The 25,863-nt window shown below is 38.3% G+C and overlaps 1 protein-coding gene across 3 annotated transcripts; it reads right to left on the bottom strand.

The window, feature by feature from the left end:
* Positions 1–214: 214 nt before the first annotated feature.
* xrcc6 (X-ray repair complementing defective repair in Chinese hamster cells 6) lies at positions 215–25,863 on the bottom strand. 3 transcript variants are annotated; one of them, XM_039765449.1, is made up of 13 exons: positions 25,722–25,863; positions 21,478–21,566; positions 17,363–17,472; positions 14,263–14,395; positions 13,582–13,833; positions 13,230–13,413; positions 12,910–13,096; positions 9,186–9,354; positions 4,320–4,481; positions 2,932–3,061; positions 1,374–1,474; positions 757–876; positions 215–600 (listed from the first exon to the last, which is right to left on the bottom strand). In XM_039765449.1, exons 2-13 carry the CDS (start codon positions 21,545–21,547, stop codon positions 404–406), a joined length of 1,815 nt encoding a protein of 604 aa, XP_039621383.1. In that variant the 5' UTR covers positions 21,548–21,566; positions 25,722–25,863; the 3' UTR covers positions 215–403. The 3 variants fall into 3 exon arrangements, with proteins under 3 accessions (XP_039621383.1, XP_039621382.1, XP_039621381.1); XM_039765448.1 differs by lacking the exon at positions 25,722–25,863 and adding an exon at positions 25,214–25,485 and having other exon boundaries at positions 215–597; XM_039765447.1 differs by lacking the exon at positions 25,722–25,863 and adding an exon at positions 25,214–25,481.

The raw sequence follows: 25,863 nt of genomic DNA, 5'->3' as shown, positions 1-25,863 counted from the left end.
CTGTTATTGATCTAAATAAACAAAGATTCTTTTAGAAACCTTCATGTGGACGGGTCTTTTGGGAACCCCTATGGCTTCGCTCAGAAGAACCACACCTTTATTTTTAACAGCATCCAAGCTTTAACCGAAATGTTATTTTTAATGTGCCTCTTTCTGCATGATGGGACATGTGTGCCAAGCGACTCGATGAAAGGGACAATATGAAGTCACCCAATTGCAGGTGCAAAATTCTTTTATTGAAAAATGTAGTGCAACATAGTTGTTCACTTAAAAAAAAGAATTGCATACTAAGATTTAACATGATTATGTAAATTAGAAACGCCTTGTAATTCTGAACTGGCTGAACAAGCACAGTAAACTAGAACAAATCGCCATTTAACCACTTATCTTTTTTTAAAGTATTTCAGTTGTCGAAGTAAGCAGTCAGAGCATCCATGAGTTCCTGTTTCTTTGTCCCCGAACGGAGACCCAGTTGCTTGCAGGCATCTTTCAAGACAGGAACAGTCAGCTTTCCCAAGGTGCCTTTCGTTACATGGGCTCGTAATTCTGCTTCCGATATTTCCATGCGCTGCTTTTTCTCTGTTGCACCGCTCCCCTCTGCTGAAATAAAAAGAGATAATGCAAAACAGGGTTAAAACGTATTCAGATGCAAATGTTTGTGTTTGTTACGTAAAGTGTCTTATGATGTTTTAATCTGTGAATGGCACAATATAAAGGTTCACTGACTGATTGAAGAGGAAGGTGTGTGAGACTGACCAGTTTTTCGTTTCTGTTGTGTCCCTTTGCCTTCTGGATTATAGTCCGGAGGGTACACCTGCTCTTTGAACTCATCCACAAGTGATCCCAGTCTTTTGTCTATCATTTCCACCTTTGGTACTAGAAGAGAAAAAGGTAGACATGTTTTTTAATAAGAGAACCATCAAGGAAAATGATCAAGATAAAAAAAATTAACAACATTATGGAGAAATAGAATGGTTCAGAAGGTTAAATTGCAAAGTAAAACATGAAGTGAAGCTCAATATATATATATATATATATATATATATATATATATATATATATATATATATATATATATATATATATATATATATATATATATATATATATATATATATATATATATATATATTTTTTTTTTAAAAACCACGCTTATATCAAGTTAAAAAGTGTGCTAAAAAGTAAAAAATAAGTCTCTCATACATCACTCGTAAAATAAAAGGTGGGCGCTTTTGCTAAGATTTTAAGAAGTGTTTTTTTGAATGTTGATTGATGAAAAGCGCCCACACTTTTATTTTACAAGTCTAATTTAGTGCTTACTGCTATCACTTCAGTAACTCTAAACAAAGATGTGAGCAATAAAATCAACTTACGAGTGTGGTCCTCAATAGGCTCGGGCTCCATCAAATCCAGTGCAAGAGCTTCAAGGTTCCTGAAATGTTTCTGGATGACTGGATTTTCAAAAGCATCACTCCTGTAAAACAAAAAACACATACACACAAATGAACTGGACGGGTTAGGCATAATTACTAACAGGTCACTGAAGAATGAATGGTGTGATGAAGTGAGCACAATACAAATTAGAAAATGGAGATTTTATTTTCATGTTTCAGTGTTCAGGGGAATGCCTGCTTATGAATTAGGAATATTCAAAAAATGCAACAAAAGGTGAGACTAGACACAAAATTGTAACTCTCTCTCTCTATATATATATATATATATATATATATATATATATATATATATATATACATGTTATATGTTTATATATATGGTTGAATAATTTACTGTCAAATAATGTAAACTATTAAAAATAAATGTGTTTTGCCCTAATTCTGGGCTCATCAGGCATACACACTCACTGCACCCCCTCTTGGGGATCGAACCTCGGATGTGGGTATGCGTGACACGTTTCCCGATCCACCTCGACTCGGGGATTCACCCAAGTTGAAAAAGATAAGGAGAGAGAGAGAGAGAGTGAGGCGCGTGAGCAAGAGAGATAAGGAGAGAGACGCGCACGAGAGAGAAGAACCATCAGCTCAGTTATGATCACACGATGCTCAGCAGACAAAGTGTATCCATACTACTCATATTGCAAGACATCGCTCATTTTATCAAGTCAAAATTAATTAAAAAATTTAGCTTGTCTTGCAAAACACTTGTAAACCAAGTTACTCACAAACCGAGGTTCCACTTGTATATATTATTTATCAGTGTTATTTGTTAGGAAAATTGATTTTTATGTTGATATTTTTGGGGGTGTGGAACAGACTAACTGGATTTCCATTATTTTCAATGGGGAAGTTTGTTCTAGATACGAGAAATTCGCTATACAAGCTCAGTGCTGGAACGAATTAAACTCGTATCTCGAGGTTCCACTGTGTGTATATATATATGTGTTATATATATATATATATATATATATATATATATATATATATATATATAAAAAGCTGTACCAGTCAATACAATTATTAGAAAAAGGATTCCTCTTCTTTTAACTGGGGACAGCCTTTGAAATGTCAGCCTCTTTGCTGCTTGACATTTATCTTCTCAGTTACTGTTCTATTAACTGAAAAACATGCGACTGTTCAATTTTAAGTCTCAAACTTATAAGTACTCTTTACTTTGCCCAATGCAATAAATCTACTTTTACTGTAGGGAACATTTTTATTTTGTTAGTTTGCTATATCCTGCTCATTTCTAAGTAGTGTCTGTCATAAATTACTCACTCAGCTTCTCTTTTAACTTTTCCAGTACCCTTTTAATCTAGTTGCGGTTTTATGTATTCCTTGTGGCTTGTATAGTTTATCTCTTAATTACACTTTTCACAAAATGTATGAATATTTGGTTACAAATTTACAGACCAATTAAATTCTTAAAAAAAAAAAAAAAAGGTGAAGAGTTTGAAGAACACAGAGATACTAAAACCTGTAAGGGAAGCGAAGTTTTTGCACAATTTTCTTCATTACATCCACTTGATCCTGATTGGCTTGGACCTTTTCTGGGTAATCCAATTTGCGAATATCATCAGCAAAAGGGAGGAAGATCAGGTGAAACCCTGTTAATGAAAGAAGCAGAGAAACACAGTTAAGCCTGGTCATCAGTGAATCTAAACTGCAAAGAAACAAACACGTTTCTTGAAAGAATTTCCATGAATCCAGCAGAAAATAAATTTTATTGCATATCTGTGGTTGTATTATCCTATTAAGACTAACAGGGAATTTAAATTTTTTTCAGGACTTTCAGTAAGTCATATGAAAAATAAACTAAAAATTCTGAATACTGCTGTCTGAAAAAGTAAAGATGCTACCTTAAAAACAGTATACAGAGACATTTATTTGATGCAAAAAAAATTGTGTCATGTATGTACAGTACATTAACAAAAGAGCAGTGTTGAAAATGTTTTCTTGAAAATTTGTGTTTCAGTTGCCTTGAGTAAAGAAGCATATCCACCTAATCTAATTCAAGATCATGGGGGATCAGAGCCAATTCTGCCACTGGCAAGTGCAAGATAGGAAACATCGCTGAACAAAGTGTCCGTATATTTGGGATGAACCAAAATGAAAACAGGGTCAGTTTGCAATCATCAGTTGACTTAATCTGCACGTCTTGGGGCATGTGGGAAGAAACCCCGTAAGATACTGGGACACCATGTAAACTCCACATCACCAATGACCAGATCCAGGATATGAATGCAGGATGCTGGATCCATGAGGAAACAGTGCTAACCATTGCACAGCTGTTCCTTAATAAAGAACCAACAAGCTGCTAATTCAGCTTACTGCCAATTAGATTTAAATAACGAATCACATACTTGAGCCCACCAGTGGAAATCAAATGGCAGTGTATTCAAGATGCAATTCAACCAGCACCTCCTCACACAAAGCATTGTGGGAATTTGGAACAACTCACTAAGTCACTTAGCTTAAGTGGAAACAGTGACAACTTCTAAAATGTACTGTAGAAGGAGATGTTTAGCTATATAACCGAACAAAGTAGATAGATTGATAGATTGAAGGTCTCATTTTGTCCATCAGATATCTTATGTTCTTATTGAAAGAATAAAATGCATGTAAAAAATCCAGGATTTGGTGAATTTAAGGTGTGATTTATTTAATTTGTTCATCATCAAAGTATGCAAGATATATGTGAATATAAAAAAAAATTATGGTTGCTTATTTTTTGCTCCAAATCAGAATGTACACAACACACATTCTTACAAGGTGTACATTTAATAAATTTTTCTTTTGTGGTGTTGAGATGAATATGGAAATCCTATCCAGGTGGCGTAATAAAAATGAAATCCTTTTACTCACCTGGGGGAGTCACTTGCACCTTATGTTCATCCAGCTCTTCCGACTGTGGAACAAGAGCGACAAAACGTGGCGGGGTGTTGCGACGTGGGGTGTAACGACACAAAGCAAACACTTGCCTCTCTAGACACTTGATTAGAAGAGCTGTGAACAGCTTTGAGCTTCCTGGAAAGTTAAAATAAATAAATAAATAAATAAGATTTATAAAAAAAAAAAAAAATGAGGACAACAAAAAGCTGGCGATTGCTGGTGCTAGAGAGCCATTCCTTGTTTCTACTTCAAATCCAGGTTAGCCAGCAGCTAAAATGACCACAAAAGTAATGACTTCGGCAGAGAAAGTGTCATATTTGGATGTAATAAAAGTAGGACATTCCTTTGCATCAATGGGCAGTAGATGTAATGAAGGAGCCCACAGAGCACTGCAGTTATAAGAAAGAAAAAAAAAAGTAAAAGCTTTGAGTTTGTGCATCAAAAGCTGTAAAGCCTCTAGTGAAAAGTAAAAGAGCTCTCAGGATTTGGATTGTAACAGGAAAATTAATCAGTTAAAAATGAACATGTCCCTCAACCATATTTTCAAATTTGTGTAATCCTAATCTTTTTTTATGTACAGTGTCCTTGAGTGTCATGAAAGGTGCTTATTAATAAAAAGTATTATGATTATGAATTCTGGAAGCCGGCCCAGACGCAGACAGGCGGAAACGTTAATGTCACCCAACACACGTTTATTTACACAGTCCATTATTTACAAAGTGCAGCAACAACCCCCAAAAGTCCCCAAAGTCCTGGCCACAACAATGTCTTCCTTCTTCAGGCTGCGTCTTTGCTTCCTCCTCCTAAGACCTCGTCCTCTACTCTCCCGACTCCAGCCATCATATGGGGGGAGGCGGCCCCTTTTATGTGCACCCGGATGTGCTCCAGGTGCTTCCTGGCAATCTTCCACCGGCACTCCCCAGTGTGGCGGAAGTGCTGGCTGCGTACCCAGAAGCACTCCGGGTGTCCCTGCTTGTCTTCCCCCCCGGCACTTCCGGGTGTGGCGGAAGTGCCAAGGTCTAGGGCTCCCAAGGCACAGGGGCGCCCCCTGGTGGTGACCACGGGCCCCTATACGGTACAGCTTCAAAGCTCTGTACCCGTGGCCCCCAAAGGAACCAGGGTGGTCGCCCCCACGTGGTCCGAGGTGAACCTAAGCCCGCTTCCGGTCTTCCTGGGCATCCCGGCCAGGTCACCACCCCAGTCATCTCCGACAGTATGTATTATTATTATTATTAAAAGGTTGCGTCACGACTTAAGATTAGCTGTTGTGCAAGCGTTTATATTAATTATATAACTCTACCCTTTGTCGTACAGTTTTAAACAAATCGAAAGCAGTTTGAAACCACAATAAGAGCATTAAGAATCCCTTTTACAACACTGATAATCAAAAACTTTGGGTTCTGTGCCAGACACCCACTACTGTAATTAATATAACAGCATACTTTTACATTTGATGTAAATGTCAGTTTAGCCTGTCCTTATATATACAGCGCCCTTCATAATGTTTTCCTTGATTCAGCCCTCTGCTCTACAGTTTAAAATTATAAATCAAACAATTCAGATGTGATTAAAGTGCGCATTGCAGACTTTCATTTTAGGGCATTTGCAGACATTTCAGTGCATACCATATAGAAATAGCAACACTTTTTTTCAGGGCACCATAATGTTTTTAGGTCACAGCAATGGCAGGTGTATTAAAGCCGTCATATTTAGTACTTTGTCGCTTATTCCTTGCATGCAATGACTACTTGAAGTCTGCGATTCACAGACATCACCAGGTGCTGAGGGTCTTCTCTGGTGATGCTCTGCCAAGCCTCTCACACAGCCCACCTTCAGCTCCTGTGTGTTTCATGGGGGTGTTCCCTTACGTTTTCTCTTCAGCATATGGAAGGCCTGCTCTATTGGATTTAAATTGGGCGAGTGGCTTGGCCACTCAAGAAGTTTCCATTTATTAGCTTTGAAAAACACCTCTGTTGACTTAGCAGTATGTTTGGATCATTATCTTGTTGTAGGATGAAGTGCCGTCCAGTGGGTTTGGAGGCCTTTACTGGAACTTGAGTTCTACAAACCTGCTGTCAGCAGTTCCATCATCAATGAAGAGAAGTGTGCCAGGACCTGTGGCAGCCATACATGCTCAAGCTGTAACACTCCCCACACTGTGTTTAATAGATGAGGTGGTCTGCTTTGGATCTTGGGCAGTTCCTTTTGGTCTCCACGCTTTGCTCTTGTCATCACTCTCATGTAGATACATCTTTACCTCGTCTGTCCACAAGACCTTTTCCCAGAATTCTGCAGGCTCTTTCAAGTCCTTTTTCACAAACTATATAATATAGCCTCTTGTTTTTGTACCTAACTAGAAGTTTGCATCTTGCAGTATGGTCTCTGTATTTCTGTTTATGAAGTCTGCTGCTGATAGTTGTTTCTCACACACATGTCTGCCTCCTGAAGACTGTTTCTGATCTGTCAGACAGGCGTTTGGGGTTTTTTCTTAACCATGGTGAGGATTCTTTTGTCATCACAAGTGTCTTCCTTGGCCTAACAGTCCCTTTGAGATTACTGAGCTCACCAGTGTGTTCTCTCTTCTTGATGATATTCCAGACAGTTGATTTAGGTCATTCTAAGGTTTTAGTTATGCCTCTAGTGGTTTGATTCTTGTTCTTCAGCCTTATAATAGCTTCTTTGACTTTCATTGCTCTTGTTTTCATGTTGAACAATGGCAACAACAGACTCCAAAGGGTAGAAGTACGCCGAGGTACCTTATGAAGCAATGAATCACACCTGTGATGCCAATTGTCCCAAAAATTATGGTGCTTTGAAATGGTGGGACCATGTATAAAACATGTTGTCATTTCTACATGGCCTGACCAAAATGTGCGCAATGAACCTTAAAATAAAGTCTGCAATCATAGAAAAACGTGTCTTTGTCCCAAACATTAGGCAGGGCACAGTAACCTTCTGCCTATTTGCAAGTAGGAGGATTTGATAGGGAAATTAGCATTAAGGGAGCTGCTCTTTAACATTTTCCATTTTGTATAAAGGCCATTGGCAACTTTCCGTACTGCCATAAGGCAATATCTGCAGACATTTTTCAATTTAGTCCTTAGAGTTTGAAGTAGAAGGCATTGATTTTTTAAAATAAACTAATGTCTAGTGATCAGTTGTGTGATTAAATCACAAGTTAGTGAATCAAACTTAGTAACAAGTAAAACAAAAATATCTATATTTTTCATTTATTAAGGGATACTGGTTTGAGAGGAAACAGGATGGAATTAACGAAGGTTAAAAGAACCTGTGAGTTGTTAGTATCAATGTCATATGTTTATGTGTGCACAATCCAAGTGTATTTATCCTGTTGTACAAAATGTATCTTTCTTATACAAGCCAAATCAAGTTTGTTACCGTAACTTGTGACTTTAGATATGGGCTTTAATGATGGCGGTATGAGTTCGGCTTATAGCTCATACCTATGCAGGGCCCTACCAGTTAACATTGTTCAACTGGCAGTGTTTCATTTCTTAAAGTACCAATCATACAGCATTTGCTTAATCACCTCATTCTGTACTTGTTTCATTTGTTTACATTTCCAACAATGCATTGTGTGCTTAGACTCCCATTAAATGGGACTTCAGTTAGGCTTGTCCTTCGTCAGAATGAAAGCACTAAATTGAGGCCAACGTATAACTGATTCAGAAAGTATGTGTGAATGAGGAACACATTATCAGACATTTGAGTTAATTTCATTTCGCTATGAATTGGATACTTTAAGCATAAATGTATTAAGATACATAAGGTGGTGGGCTACACATGTCTTATGATTTGGATTAATTAGTGGTTTACTTTTATTCTTCCCATGCATGTGAAGATTGGAGATACAGACTGTTATTTCCAAACACTCATATTTTCCATCCAAAAATTAACTCCCGTCTCCTTTTCTCTTCACTCTGTACACCACAGACTGTTACTATAAAACCAGGTCTTGTCACTTGCAGAAACCCTCAGATGATTCTACACTGATAAAGGGAATGAGACAGGGGAGAGAATAGAGTCAGGTGGTAGACTTTGAAAATTCTCCGCAACTTAATATCAGCAAAACCAAGGAACTGTTTACTGACTTCCGCTACATCAAACAGCCTCTATGTCCGGTCACCATTCAGGGAGTAGATGTAGAGGTGGTCTAATCCTACAAGTACTTGGGGGTCCACATTAATGACAGGCTGGAATAGACAGAGTAACTGTACAATAAAGGGTAGAGTAGACTCTTTGTCATTAGCAAACTACATTCCTGTAATGTGGGAAGTGACACCCTTCACATCTTCTACAACTCTGTGATGGCCAGTGCAATTTCCTACATTGTGGCATGCTGGGCTGGTCACATCACTTAAAGAGAAGCCCACCAAAGCTAATCAAAAGGGCAGGCTTTGTTATGGGACACACTCTGGACCCCCTGGAAGACTGAGTGCCATCATGTAAAATGCTGCACATCCTTTCTGTGACACACGAACACTGAGGACTTTCAGCCAACGAATCATTCAGCAGAAGTATGTCAAGAAACACTACTGGGGGCTCCTTTATACCAACAGCAATACACCTGCATAATGCCCCACTGTGACTGGAACAACCAAGTCAGAAGTTTTCTTTCTTTTAAAGTTTCTTGCTTTTTAGTGATTCTGGTGTGTGTTCAGACCAATGTGTGCGTATATAAATATATTTATTTACCTAGCTATTTATTTATTTATGGAGCTTCAGTAAAAGGCCAAGTAAAGTTAGTTAGTTGGTTCAAACGAACGAATAATCCATCTATGTACCTATCTGGAGTACGTTAATTACGTATAGGCTGACCTGTGATCTGAGATTCCTCAGGGTAGATGAACTGTGCAGGTCGAATATGGTAGTGCTTCTTCAGCTTGTCTAATGGCTTGAATCCAATCAGAACAAGACCTGGATCATCAAACTTCTTCAACTCTTCCACCTCCTCCTTCTCCAAAACAATTTGCCTTTTTCCATATATCTGAGTGATGCAGTAAAACAAATTAAATGGAGCAGACAAGGAGTCATAATGACAAATATTTACCAAAATACCCACGCTTCGCAAAGGAGAAGTAGTGTGTTAAAGAAGTTATGAAAAAGAAAAGGAAACAGTTTAAAAATAACGTAACTTGATTGGCAATGTAATTGTTTTGTCACTGTTATGTGTGTTGCTGTCATCAAGGATTTGATTATCTTTATTTCTTTCAATCAGGTTCGTATTTGGAGGACGTGTTGTGTTCAAGTTACATTCTATGTTTGTCAACTGTTGTAAAGATAACAGGTTTCATTCATCGAAGTGTTCACTACCCAAATCGCTACTCGTGAATCTAAGATGTTTAACAGGAATTCCCAGTATTAACTTGTGGATTTGCCTGCAAATATTTAGCGACAGCGTCTCTATGAACTTGTGGATTTGCCTGCGAGTATTTAGCGACAATGTGTCTATTAACTTGTGGATTTTTCTGCAAGTATTTGGCGGCAGCGTCACAAAGTTGGTTCTGTCTAGCTGCTTCAGAAAATGTACCACGACGTCTGACATGCCTCCTTTTTACTGTTTTCTCACAGCTTGGATTGCTGCTGTCATAATCGGTTTGAGTTTCATGGTTTGTTGCAATTATGTTAGTATTTGCAGGACTTGTGTTGAAGTGACATTCAGCATCTGTCAAGCGCTGTAAGCATACAAACGGCTTCATCGATAACCTCGCATCCAGCTTTTGAGAGTTGAAACATTCATAAACATCAAAGTGTCCACTACTTAAATCGTCATCTGTGAATCTAAGATGTTTAAGAGGCATTGGCGGTTCTCTAAAGGTGTAAAATATTTGGCCATTTCGGTATACTTGAAAGCGACAACTGAATAATTCAGCGGCAGCCATCAACTCACATGCAGAACCATAGGTGAAGGGCTTAAGCATTTCACTCTTCTAATGCTCCTGTGTAGTATAATTATCTCCTGTAATGTCGTCAGTCCACACCTTGAACCTGCCCCAGTCATTCAATACAAAAGACACAATGTTCCTCCGGGTATCAAGATTGAGCCTGATATGGCCGTGCAATATGGAACACAGAGAATGTAAAAGGCAGGCGGCATCTCTGGGCATGGAAACCACTCAGTAAGTGACAGCTCTTTGATCGATTGTGATCACCTCGATAGACATGTTTGTGGGGGTACGGTTGGAACGATAAAGGAAATGGGTACCTGAACAATGCAAAGTAAGTCTAAAATACCTACACAATAACTATAAGCGTAATAAACAAACAATAAAACAGCGGAGAAGCCGTGGATTAAATAAAAAGGGTGCAGTTATCAGCACAATAAAACAGGGGAGAAGCCGTGGATTAAATAAAAAGGCTGCAGTCATCAGCAAGGAGACATGAATACCGTGGCGAAGCAAGGAAGGGAATGAAGAGACTGGAGCGATGGACGGCCTTATATCGGCAGGCAGCCAATTACGTGGGAGGCGTGGGGATGGGGACGCAATATCGGCAGGCAGCCAATTACGTGGGAGGCGTGGGGATGGGGGATGCAACTCCGCCTCACACGGCGACTGAGCTGCAGGCTATGGACGTATATATGTACGTAAGTAGGATTCAGTTATGACCGTTACACGTAAAATTTCAAAATGAAACCTGTCTAACTTTTGTAAGTAACCTGTAAGGAATGAGCCTGCCAAATTTCAGCCTTCTACCTACACGGGAAGTTGGAGAATTAGTGATGAGTGAGTGAGTCAGTCAGTGAGGGCTTTGCCTTTTATTAGTATAGATTAACCAAAACGGTTCGGTGGCAACTGGGCGACAGTCAACTTGGCAAAAAGACAACTCGGCGAAAAGACAACCTGGCAAAAAGACAACTCGACGAAGAAACTACTCAGTGACATCCTTTACCAGTTAGGTTCAAAGAGATTTTTTCATTGTATTTAAATGACAACGTGATTTAAAATGTTGAAAATAAATTTACATAATTGACGAACAAACTTTATTCTGCAGATGGAACAAACTCCATCTTACATTATCTTCTGCAACCAAAATTGCTAATCCTTTATATAAATTGTATTGATTGTAACCGTATAATAGAAGTTATTTAGAATACAAAGGTGACCTGCGAGTACGGCTTAAGGAATAGCTTTACTCTCAATGTATTGGGACTCTCATAAAGCAGGTGATGCTGTGGATTATCCGGCGTCCTACGTTGTCATTTAAATAGCATTAAAAGCTAGTAAAGGATGTCGCCAAGTTGTCTTTTTGCTGAATTGTCTTTTCGCCCTGTTGTCTTTTCGCTGAGTTGTCTGTCACCCAGTTGGCTTTTCGCCGAGTTGTCTGTCGCCCAGTTGGCTTTTCGACGAGTTGTCTGATGCCCAGTTGCCCCTGAACGAACCAAAACATAAAAAGAAGTGTTTTTTTCATTAAGCGATTGCCTATTTTCAAAGCTCATTTTTAACATCCCCAAATTCCAACCTAATTGCATGCCATTTTCTGAAAAGCCTTTGGTTTCCCCCAGGTTTTCAATCGTTGGTCACTATTCTTAGGATCTCATAGATGTTACGGCTTTGAAAACAGAAAGGGAAAACCAACATAATATTTTACTTTCGTGCCAACAAGTTAACTAAGTCTGATGCCAACAAGGTATCACATGTTACACCATTTCTAAGATGAAGACGGATGGAGACTGCATTATGTCACGGAGTGCACTGCAGCAGAAAGGATCACAAGGATGTTAGCATACCAGATTTGTAGAACATCTTAACTTCCCCACCCTTGAAACTGAGGTAAATGAGCACTGTTTTAACTAACTCTGCCTTACTGAAGTGATAGGTGCCATCAACATCTCAAGATTTACATCCTTTGGTTACTGGCTCATTTCTGTCTGGATTGACGTTTGGCACGCTTAGGCAGGCCGTGTAGCATACTGCTTAAGGCAATGGACTTTAAACGCTAGACTGCTTGTTTCGTTCCCACCAGCGTGTGATCCTCAGCAAGTCCTGGTAATGCCTCAACAGTGACATATGTATGTAAACAATTGTCCATTTCCTGACTGTGACTGCTGCTTTGGATACAAGTGTGTCAGCCAAATATAAATTATTATTATTTTTAATTTGTAAGTATCCATGGGAATGCACTGCACTTTGCAGGATAAGTTTCAGTATGTGGTCAAATTATGGCACAATCCCAGCAGTAGCCAAGCATTTTTACAGTCAGTCATTTATTTATTTATTTTACTAATTCTGTCACAAAATGAGCCAACACTGCCTTTGCAATTCAGAAGGTTAAAAATCAAAAGTCCAAATTAGGTCTCATTCTTCTTTATTTATGGACTAGCCTAACATCAGGACAATACAAAATAAAATAAAAAAAATAAACAAACAGAAAATGGGGTATATTTGCTAATTTAAATAAATACTAAAAACAAAATTACTTGTAAAACTTGGAAACTGTCCGCTTGGCTGCATTAAAGATCAGATCTGAACATAGCTCAACACTTTTACGCTTCTGTACTAAAATCACCAGGCATTTATAGCATAACATAAGCGACAATTACCTGCATTTTCTTTGTGTCACTGGGTAACAGCAAGCTGCCAGTCTCACCATTAAACCAGCGCGTTTTGGTTCTGATTGGTTCATTCGTTTCACGGTACAGCTGAATAGGAGATGGCCTAGTGGCACTGCGTACCATTATGTAAACTCCCACCGCCAAGGTGACACCACTTCCAAGGGTCAGCTTCAACCTAGCAGAGACAGATGTATTTTTCAAAAGGCTTGTCTAGTTTTTTAACAGTACATGCCTAAATGTTAAATTTACTTTATTGTTTACCATTTTTTGAAAGTCTCCTTTTCCAACACAATTCTAAAAATCCTTACCTAGCCTGTGCTCTTTTTTTTAATTCTTTACCACGGACCCTCCTCAACAGATCATCAAGCTTTGAGGAGGGCTCAACCTGCAGCTTCAAGTCTTCATCCTCAACAGAAGTTACTATGTCCCTGAAAAAAAGGGACACATCAAAGCCCCCAGGCTTTCTGAGGTGTATCAGGTCCAGGACCACACCTGTCGGACAACAAAGAAACAGGATTGAGAAGGCAAAAACTTGTAATGTGATACAATACAGGAGAAGACCTGACGCTAAATCTGGATACAGACACGTTTTAGAGGAGAAAAATTGAATGCTTAAGTTAATAAAATAGTTGTTATGAAAGCAACAAAAGTAACACCAACCTGTTTCCCGCAGGTCACTGGCCTTAGTGCGAGCCTGTCTGGCTAATTCGCCATTTCCTGCATGCGGGTTGTCTTCATTTGTGAAAAGCATGACACGTTTGTGACTGAGCCTCAGCTTTACATCGCTGAAGAGGTTCGAACAGGTCCACAGTGCCTCCCCAAGAGAGAACTGAGCACTGCTGCCAATCAACTCATCGAAACCCTTCTGACTCTTCTTCTGAAGGTTGTCCAAGTCCAGGACTCTACGGGCACCTTGAGGAATGCAGGAGGAAAGCATGATTCACAAAAAGAAGGCATTGAAGTTCACCATTTACTTATGGCAAAAGGGAGCATTTGCCAAGTGCATGATGCTTTGGATTGTTAATGTAAAATAACAAAAAAACAGCATAAAATATAATTTATAGTAACTGCCCTCTCTGCTCTAGCAGCTCTCATAAAGATCTGAATGTCAAGTTATAGCAAAGTCACGAAGTAACGTGGTTAGTGCTAAAACATAAAACAAGGCTTCAACTCACTGAAAATGGTGAACACATTAAGAAAATATGCTAACTGTATTTTCTCATAAGATTCTAAGTGCTGAAAGGATATTCATTAAATTGTATTCATATGATGTACTTTATAACCTAAAATATCTCCGCTTTAAAATACCATTGAGGGTCCTTTCAAACTTTTAATAGTTACCTGGGGTGTCCAAGTTGTGGAAGACATAGACATGCTTGAAAGTGCCATTTTGTTCTCTAGATGCATAAAACACTAACGCCAGCAGGTCATGTTCGCTGCTGATAATCTTGCTGGTGTAGACACTGCGTATACACTGTAAGGAGTAAGCAGGGAAGAAGTCAAATACCCACAAACAAAACCCTAAGCAAGGTGTTCAGTATCGCTGCTTATATGGTATTGGCTTTAAAGACACTTTGGGTCAAAAGCAGCACAGTGGCTTATGATGAGAGCCGCTGAAGTACCACAATTGAATCCTGGGATTGAATCCATCCTGAAGGAACTACTGCTGTGGATTTGGCACGTTCTTCACATGTGAACCGCACATGGCTGTTTCTCTGGATATTATAGCATTTTCCCTAACCCTAAAGGCATGTGTGTTAATATAAACTGGCAAAGCAAAAATCCAGGTGAGTGAGGGTAGGAGGGAGGGTTGTTACAGGAGTGGCCCTGTGATGACCTGGTGCTCCATCCAGGTCAATCCTTCCTAACTTCCACAGATGCCAGGACTGGCTCAAACTCCTTAGATCCTGATCTGGATAAGCAGGTGCAAAGATGAATGAATAAATGAATGGAAAATCTGGTAAAGCAATATTTATTTTTCATACAACTGAAATCATTTCTTTGTTTCAAGATCGGCACCTTCGATACATATGACAATAAAATATAGACAGTACTGATTATGCGCTACATTTTTATTGCAATTATTTGAAAACAATTTTTTTCTATGAGCAAAGCTACTTTTCCCCTCAATAGCGTATTTGTCAGTATAATTTGAATCCGATTTTAGTTCTAGGTGCTAATTCATCTAACATGGATAACTGCGCTAAGCAATTTCTTTAGCAATTAATAAAGACAGAAAACACATAGGAAGGTATCTTGGATCTTCCAGTTATGCAGATAATGTTCTTGATAACATTAGGTTGACCCTTAAAACAGTTTTCATTCAGATTTACACCCATTGCAAAAATGACAATTTTGCTTCCAGTCAACCATTCTACTGTTGATGTTAAAGGGGAATTTTGAGTTCTTGTCATACTGAAAGCTTCATATGTCATCAAATTGAAGAGGATGTGTTGATGATAATATGTGTTCTTGAGTTGGACTTTTAAGCTTTAATGGTAAGCAATATTTATTAAGTTCTTCTTTGCTGGATTATGAGAGATATTTTCTTAGAATCTGAATGCCACATGAAACAAATGATCCTGAATGATGGATGCTATGAGAAAGTTGTCTTTTTCTACAGCATCACCTGAACTAAAATTTAAATCATAGAGAGATCACGTTAACCTAGATATCTTTAAACCAATGTAAACAAACAGTATTTGAATTAGTACTATAATGTGTTACATTTGTTCACATCAAACTTATTTCTGCATTTTTATTAACATTAAAGTCATTCAAGGTTTGTCTGGGGTAACCTTACACAATTATCTAAAGGTCAAGCTCATACTTATTCTGCTGAATAATTCACTGCCTGGAAGTATTCAGTGACAGTGTGTGTGTGAGAGAGTGATGTGTAGCATTGTTCATAATGGCACTCTGATTTGTTTTACTTATCTCCTTTGCTACAACCTACAGGGGATCCACAGAACATTAGAACACTCTAGACGAGAACAGGCCATTCAGCCTAACAAAGCTCGCCAGTCCTATCCACTTATTTCTTCCAAGAAAACATCAAGTCGAGTTTTGAAAGTCCCTAACGTCTTACTGTCTACCACACTACTTGGTAGCTTATTCCAAATATCTATTGTTCTTTGTATAAAGAAAAACTTCCTAATGTTTGTGCGAAATTTACCCTTAACAAGATTCCAAATGATGAACTCATTTTAAAGTCACTGTCTCGATCCACTGTACTAATTCCCTTCATAATTTTAAACACTTCAATCATGTCACCTCTTAATCTTCTTTTGCTTAAACTGTAAAGGCTCAGATCTTTTAATCTTTCCTCATAATTCAACCCCTGTAGACCTGGAATCAGCCTAGTGCTGCTATGTCCTTTTTGTAGCCTGGAGACCAAATCTGCACTCAGTACTCCAGATGAGAACTCAACAGTGCGTTATAAAGGTTGAGCATAACCTCCTTGGACTTGTACTCCACAGATCGTGTTATATAACCTAACATTCTGATAGCCTTCTTAATGGCTTCTGAACACTGTCGGGAAGTCGATAGTTTTGTGTCCACTATGACTCCTAAATCCTTATCATAAGGTGTACTCTCAATTTTCCAACCGCCCATACCTAACATTTTTATTTCCTATGTGTAATACTTTACATTTACTGACATTAAATTTCATCTGCCACAAATCTGCCCAATTCTCTATGCTATCCAAGTCCTTCTGTAATGATATGACGGATTCCAAATTATCTGCTAATCCACCTATCTTGGTATCATCTGCAAACTTAACCAGCTTGTTACTTATATTCCTATCTAAATCAAGTATCTATCTATCTATCTATCTAAATGATTTATATATATTAAAAATAGCAGCGGCCCTAGTACTGACCCCTGTGGAACACCACTCTTAACATCGGCCAGTTCTGATAAGGTTCCTGTAACTGAGTCTGCCCTTTTAATTAGCTTTTTCACTCAATGGACTTCTCTGGAAGTGACGTAACCAGCCCAGAATAGGCAAGTCAGAAAATAAAAGGGTGAATAATGGAGTTTTACGGTTAAAAGTATAATTGGATTATTGGAAACGGTCAACCAGTCAGAAATAGCATAAGTAAAAATAAATGGGACAGGGGAAGGAACATTTGTCATGTAGCCTAATATTGGGTTTCGTGTTTTGTCTTATAGGCTATTCACATTTCTCCTACTTTACTTCCAAGACCTTTTCCAAATTATTTTGAAAAGCATATCAAGGATACAATACGGACCATAAACAGGACATGTTCACATGACCTGGACCAAAGACTGTTGGTCTGTATAATCCAGCAACTTGCCTATCTGATATGATGTTGAGAAACTGGTTTACTCGTTTCAAAAACTGGTTAGCTCCAACTTACAAAACATCTTACACTCATCTTAAGAAACAACTTCACCATTTAATGCAATCTCCTACCTGCAAGGTCATCTCAAAAGGGCTTTGCTCATCCTCCTCCATACACTGAAACATGGACTCTGAAGCATCCACTAGAAAGATCAAGCTGTCCCTGCCAGTGTACTTCCACTCTGCAGTAAAAATTAAAGGCAAAAAAATGTGGAGAACAGACAGTGGGGTAATCTCTTTGTGCAAAGAATAGTAAAATGACATGTAAATAATGCTCATTTCTCAAATCAATAAAATATATTCAAGACAAAAGCAAATAATTACACGTTTAAATAAAATGTGAATCCATTGACAAGTATCATAAGTATTCTACTACATTTTCACTTATGGGCTCTAAAACTAATTTATAGAGCCCATGAACCTAATGCCATGTCTGTCTACTGCCTACCCTCAGAAGGGCACGTTTATACTTCACACTCAGAACGCGTACCCACATGCATCATGGCTGCCACACGTTCCCAGCATTCATTTGACGCGTCCTCTAAGCACGTCCTCAGACATTATTGTGACGTGTGCGTGACCAGCAAAAAGTCGGGGGGCGCAGTGTGGTACAATTTGGAACGTGACGTCAGAGTCTCTGTTTACTATGAACATGTGACAGAAAGCTGCTACGCGGATCCTATGGGATCGATGTGCCTGCTTTGATATTTGACGAACAGCTCGATGTGGTGAGCCAAATGCCGACATACAAATGCATTCATGGAGATTTTATATTCACCCGTTGCATACTCCCCAACATAATGAGACAATACATTTTAAATGTCTCACATTCCACCTTCACGAAAGCATCAGACTGTACAGCAGCGTATCTAAGTCACAGAGAAAAAAAAAAAAAATTAAGGGAATGGTGAAAAGGTCTACTTTGTGATTAAAGTGGAAATTTTGGCTTTAATCTCGAAATGTCCACTTTAACCCCGTAGTTTACTCTATTATTAAAGAAGACTGTCATAAACATCATCTTAAAACAGACCCAGTTGTTAATCGCTACGTGTTTCTGGGGCTTCCTCCTGACCCGACAGCAGCAATAACCACACACAGAACACGTTACATTTATGATATTCCAGCTCTCTGCACGTTTAGAATCCTTAGATTTATACTTGATATCACTTTCATGATGAAATAAATTAAAGTGTGTACAGTATGTAACATTTTACAGATAAGTCGTTAACTTCATTTAAATAATGAATACAGATAATAATTACACATGTTGTGGCGACATGGTGGCAGAGGGGTAGTGCTGCTGCCTCGCAGGCAGTCGTGTCCCTTGTGTTCCCTGCCTGCAGTTTGCATGTTTTCTTGGTGGGTTGCCACAGTGCGCTCTGGTTTCCTTCCAAAGACATGAAGTTTTGTGGATTTGGTGACGCTAAAATGACGCTAGTGTGTGTGTTCACAGTTGGTAAAATTCAAGTGGTGAATGATCTCTACTATGTACAGATTATTCCTTCTCAAAGCAGTTATTTGTTCTGTTCATAATATTTTATTAATAATTGCTGCAATCATTGTGATAAGCTTTCCAACTCCCTTTTCGTTATCCTTCAATAAATATCTTTTTGGGTTGCTGCCATCTTTATTAAATTCTCTCTCCCGATTTCTAAGAAGACCTCAGAACAGATATGCTGTCACCTCGGCAAACTCTGCCTAAAATCTTAATCTTAATCCACCAAAACCATCCACAGCACTCTGCACAGAACAATGTAGACAGTCCATTGGCAGAACTGGGCAGGCTGTTGGCCAAAGTTTTGATTTTTGTCTTTCTTAATGACTACGGGCCCTAGATTGGAATTCTGTGTTTCTCTCTTATCAACTGCAATCTGCACATACACACTCATATAAACTCTAACTTTACAATTTTTCATATAATTAGTATTTAGGCACTGGACTTAATTCAGTGTAACACCGTGACATGGTGCTGCCGCATTACGGTTTAATTAGCCTAGGTTTGAATACTGTGCCCAGTCATTGTCCATGTGTAGTTTTAGATTTAGCAGGCTTGTGAATGTTATGTCGAGAATTTTATTTAGATTAGATAAACTTTACTAATCCCAAGGGGAGATTCAATGATTACAGCAGCAGAAACATAAAAACAAGGATACCGTCTCACAGGAGAAATAATACAGTCGATCAAGAAATAAAAAAAATAAACCTAACGAGTACATTAAGTGGATGCACTGAATTGCCTATTATTTATATTTAATTTTCTATATTTAAAAGGTCTTTACATATAAAATTACATACTTCTTTGAGTACTGTACATAATGTTTACTATTTTTGTTTTACTGCAAATTATGTTTTATTTTAATTACTTTTCTAAATGTGCATAAAGCTCTCGGCTTGTATATTAAAGTATGATATATAAAAATAAACTGTACTGGAATCCTTAAGTGGGCTGACTCAGTTCTGATTTTCTTGGAATAATTCCTATAAATTACCCAGCCTTGTGCCATTAGGCATTAATCTTCTGTGGGAAAAATAAAAATTTACCGAAGAATACACTGATGCCAGGGAAGGATGAATCTGGTCTACAACAATATTGAGATATACAGTGTGTTTGTGGAACTTTTCTGAAGTTCATACATTTTTCTTCCTTACTTTTTGGATTATTTTATATGTTTTGATTATACACCTTCATTCTATGTAGATCAGCGTTTCTCACCCTTTAAGTATTTGCGACCCAGGTTTTTATGACAGTTTTAATCACGACCCCTAAAACGTTTTTTTGAAAGGAGCCCACTAATACCAATTTGTTCTTTTTTAATTAATGATATATCATAGATGCATATTTTATTATATCTACTTAACTTTTATCAACATTTATCTAACTCTATATTTATTTTTCTAGTATCAGAATGTAGTTTAAGTTAAGCTAATTCGTTTTGGTTTCAATAGATGTTTTCTGCGGTGGGCTGGCACCCTGCCCGGGGTTTGTTTCCTGCCTTGTGCCCTGTGTTGGCTGGGATTGGCTCCAGCAGACCCCCCGTGACCCTGTGTTAGGATATAGCGGTTTGGATAATGGATGGATTTTTGTTACTTCGCACACCCCTAGGGGGGCCTGCCCCAAAGTTTGAGAACCACTGATGTAGACAACGTGGTTTTCACCGAGTTATAATTATTTACCGTTTTGTTTATTTCCCGTGCCATCATTCTGTTTTTAAGGGGCACAGTCACAATGGCTACTTGCTAGAGAACACGTCCCTGGAAATCACACTGGGTGACATTATCACTACAGCTGTATATCAGCTGGGTCGGTGTCTAAAACACTGTCCAAGTTTGAGGACATCATACATTTTTTTTTCACAAATTAGTTTTTTGCTTTCTGACTTCAACAACTGTGGCTAGCGATTACGTTCTAATGAAACATACTCTCAATTTCCTTGCTTTTTACCCGAATCTGATCCTTTGACAGCCTGCATTTCCTAGCCCCCTTCTGTCTTTTCCCTTCTTACCGCTCTGGGGAGCCGAACACTGCGATTTCAAACATTACTCTACTTGTGTTGAAGAGTTTGGTGTACTTCAAGTAAACCTTCTCTCATCATTTTGCCTCCTAATCACTGTTAACACCCTGCAATTGGATCCATAGACCTATGGGGTGTTTGCCATATCCTGTTCCTCCAATTAATGCAGAATTCATCACATTTTGTACCCCTCCAGTGTTCCTTAACCCACTGCAACTGTACCATCTTGTTTCTTGCCACAGGACTGGAATTTGGCTTCCCATACTTCATCAATTAAGATAAAATCAGCTGGGCATTGACGGGTTACACTCAGCTGCTTGTTGACTAAATGTAGCCAGTTACTCTGAATATGCTTATATTAGACTTCACCAGTAGTTTGTTTCTGTCCACAGGTCCCATGTTGTGAGGAGGTGTATTCTTAAGATACCTGTGATACTGCTATGTATGAAGATACCCCCAGGCCTGCTGCAACAGGCACATTCATGGCAGGGTATTTGGTAAGTGACATTTAGTCTAAATACACTGTGTCACCCTATATTAAAACAGCACTAGTTTAATTAGTTGTTATTCATCTTCCTTTACCTTCCTTACCTGCAATGGCAATTTTATATGAAGTTTTTTGTTTACCGTTAATCTTTTTGCAGTTAGCAAAAGTTGTTATTAAAACAACCTTACCTTGGGGTGCCTCTCCTTCCTCCTGTTCTGGATCATCCTCATTTTGATAGTATTCTCCCCACTGAGCCATAGTGTCTACAAATAAAACTCTCAAAAAAAAAAAAAAATTAAACAAATATATATTGTTTTGGTCTTTATTGGTTGTATGAAATTACATTGCAATACATATGATATAGAAAAACTGAGCATATAACACATAAAGTTAAATTTGATATGAAATATGACATCAACACCATCACCCAACCCTTCTGCAGATGTATGAAATTGGATAGCCCACTGCACCACTGTCACGCAAAGATATTACAGCTTCAAAACTGGCTAACAGATCCTTAGCATGCTTTGTTAAGAGAAACATTAATAAATTCTTGTGAGATTTTAAAGAAGTTTTTCTTATTTTAAGTGAAATCCATTTCTTACTGTGTTATAGTTGGTGGAGTAGGATGCTTCCTGTTAAATAAGATAAGGTAATGAGTTAGCAATGCACATTATTATTCCCTCTGATAGCACTCTGAATACTGCTGTAAATGGTTTAAAAGTAAAAGTGGTTTCAATACTATCTGATGTGCAGTTAAATATTTTTTTCCAAATATATTCTGAGTGCTGGACAATTTCAAAACTTGCTGTACGTCCAAGCTAGACAGACGTCTGATGGTATCGCTTAAACTTAGGACCCTGGCCTGGGTATATTTTAGATAACCAGAGTCAAAGTAAGTGTGTGATGTAGAAGTTTTAGTTTAATTGCCCCGATTTGGCACAGATTGTTGTGAAGTGTATCTCGTCAATGGTTGAGTTCCATGTTTTTACCCGAAATTCTAATTGAAGGGTCTCCTAACCCTGCCTTGAGGTGTGTACTTTTTTGAAAGAGAGTGGTAGAGACAAGACGAAATTTTAGGAACCTCCTTAGAATTATGTTTACCTCTGGGAAAATGAGTCAAAAATTATGATTTTTTTTCCCCAACAAGACAAAATGTTATTACATGTAACAGAGACATAGGAAAGGAATGTCTTGTGTCCACTGCTGTACCGATGTAGATTTGTTACACGTCCTTAATGTGATGTGTTTTGAAATAATCAACACACAGCCTGACATTGCAATCAGGACAGTAGAAGTGTGTTTTTTTTGCACTTTTTATATTATTTTTTGTCGCTTGTGTATGAAATGGTGGAATTTCACTGCCTGATCCACATAATCGATGCGTCGCCCTTGTGTTACTGTAGGCTTAGTGCCTTTCACATTTCCTCTGACACGAACGACAGTTGCTGCATTATGAACGGAGGCATTATAGGGGGCTAATACCTTTCTGGTCTTTCTACTTGATCCCATCATTTTGCCTGTTTCCCACGCACCTACCTGCACCATGGTGAATCTTCAGGCAACTAAATTCGCTAGGCATATCGAGGTGGTCCGGTCATAGAGTGCCGTATACATAAGTTTCACTATCCATGTCAACATCTGATGAGCAATTTACATTGTCCTCACTATCACTTTATTCAAATAATGGTGCAGATTCAGTTTGTTCTAAAACTGGCTTTACAGCTTCTCGTTTACATGCCATGTTGCTTTGTTTGAAGGCTCCACCCCACTCATGAATATTGATGAGTTACCTTACAGTAGAAGAACACATTGAAAGTCATAATTTGTTGAAGCATTGTTATTTCATCCAGTAAAATATTACTACTGGGAGTTATTTTGGGCTTAACACTGTGCATTGGATCATAATAACTTATCCTGAGAGACACTCAGGCGTAACTGTACTTATACAGAATTCCGAGCCCGAGTAAAGCGTTAATGCCAGATAGCATAGCTTATAATATTAATACTGAAGAAAGATTATAAAAAGCAGGCAGTTATTTTCAACAACATTTCTGACCTCTGTAAAGTATCTGGGCTGGTAACTCGAAGGTTTCCAGTTCAAATCCTGGTAGTGACAGAAGGAATACACCATTGAGCCCTTGATCAAAGCCCTTAACCTGCGATTGCTCTACAGCTGCTGTACAAATAGATGACCCTGCACTCTGACCCCCAATGCTCATGCGAAAAAAAAAAAATTATCCCAGGGATTAGTATAAAAAAAAAAAAGTGTTTTTCACTTAATCTGAAAAGGTCTGTGGTAGAAAAATACCCATTTCAGAAATTGATTCAGCACACCTAAATCTATAAAGTACACCATTTTTTTTTGCGCTGTATGATATTGCTACAGGCCAGTGATATCGACCCAGTAGGAAAACTGGAAGGGAGCCTAGGTACTACTATCTCCCCCTCTGCCTTATATCCTTATAGTATTAATTATTAATCTACTGCATTAAAAAAAATTGAAGAAACAAACATCTTACTAAAATAAAATGTTATCACAGGTTTAATCTTTACCCTCACAAAGTCCTAGTTAGAAATCTAATGAACTTTTCTTTATTTAAATTCACAATATAACATGATGAGATGGACAGGCAGCCTGTCCAGGTCTGTTTCCTGACTTATGCCCAGTGATGACGGGATAGACTCCCATGGTATTGAATTGCAAAAACAAAGCAGTACACTTTATGGGCCAAATAAATCGTGTGCTCCTTTAAAATTATAAAGAAATAAAATACACTAGAAACTTAGTAATTCCCAGTTAAAACTTAACAGTACCACAGATTTCCAGCACAGTATCTCTCTTAGATTGCAACTTGTTTTGTGTTAAAGGATAGGACATCACAAAAGGTGATCCTGTGAGCACTGGCTGCAAGATATGACATCCTAAATATCTTTGTAGATAAGACAAGGATAGGATGTAATGTCAAATTTGGCGGCGCTGCACACTGTTCTAGAAACCCATTCAAGGTTGTTTCCAAGACACTGACACACTACGCTCCAGCTCCCTGCAACTTCTGTTTTTCAATACAGTATCAATGTCAACTAAGAGTTTTTTTTACAGAATTATATTTTAAGCATAAAGTGAAGATTTTACACCCTTTTCCATCCATCTTTTATCTGAACCTTCATAATTCAAGTTAAAATTGCTAAGAGCTGATGGATGCTAAGTAGGAACCCAACCCGAGAAGTGGAGCACATCAAAGGGCACAATCACTAACATCTGCTTAATATTAGTCCCCCATATTATAACACTCATGATTTAAAGAATTATTGAGGCTGAAAGTTAGCAACTTTTTCCCTTGTAGCCAGGTATCTCTTACACCTGGGAAACAGCTTCGAATTCCATGTTAACAGGAAGGTAAGATGTTCAAAAGTGTATACATCAATTTGTGTCATTAAAATTGTTGAATAACTAGAAAAACTGAAAATTCTAGTCTGACTTCACGTGAATTTTGCCAGGTCCATCACAGGTAACACTAATCAAATTCACTGGCAAACTTGTTGCATTCCTATATCTAAAGAGGTCTAAGTATATTTATTGGGCCCTCAAAAAATCTAAAACTGGTTGTTCCATTTTAATATTCACAGTTCTGTGACAATAATGATACATTTCTTAAAATGTACTGGATCTTTGCTCGAGCCTACGGATAAAGTGGCCCGATGCGACTTCACTCTACACAATGCCCGCTAAATATCATCTTACTTCCTTGCCCGGGGTTTACTGGAGACTTTGACTAGAGAAATATTTAATTTTGGCACAGAAAAATTCATATTCGATCGGAACGTGGAAGATGTGCTCCTCTAATTATTCATTAATTTTAATGACACAAATCGATGTATAACTTTTACAACATCGTATCGTTCTTTTAACAGAATACCCACCTGCAGATAAAGATGCCTGAGCGAATAAGTAGGCAGGCTGCGAATAAACAGCTGTTAAAAATATAATTCTTTCCTTGGTCGATTTTTGTTACTATGCTGTGATCGCCATCCATGCAGTTAAGAGGGAGGGTCAAAAAGCTTCATAACAAAAAGAAACATGCTTAAAACTTTACTTTAAATATTGTAAAGAAATACTCCTCCCGGCCTTATAATTAAAAAGGCGAGATCTTAAATGGATAGATGAAAACAAATACTGTTTTCATTAAATCTATGCTCCTGTCTGACTTCCCTAATCTAGTTGTGGGCGTGGTAATCGTGATTGCTATTTACAACAGCCAATCCAAATGATTTCCGAGTGCGTATCAGCTAATCAGGGTATTAGAGGGTTGAAACTAAACTAGTCGCACATTACGTTTACAAAAATACAATAATTTCTACGCCAAGTAAATTGACAAGATTATTGGGTCAGGAAGCATTTATATCGTATACAGCTCATCATGCGTCCTACCTATGAATAATCCGTGGAAGGCTAGAGTTCCACAAACAGTTAACTTCTTTTTCGAGCAGCAGTTAGCCTCTTAGTTTCTACTTGCATGCATCCTGCGGTGCAGCATGGGCGCCCTGTTACGTCATCTGCATGGTCGGTCAGT

Source organism: Polypterus senegalus, chromosome 10 (assembly GCF_016835505.1).
Source record: "Polypterus senegalus isolate Bchr_013 chromosome 10, ASM1683550v1, whole genome shotgun sequence".
Lineage (NCBI taxonomy): Eukaryota > Metazoa > Chordata > Cladistia > Polypteriformes > Polypteridae > Polypterus > Polypterus senegalus.
The sequence above is the reverse complement of the archived record's forward strand: the minus strand, read 5'-3'. Positions and strand labels throughout refer to the sequence as shown.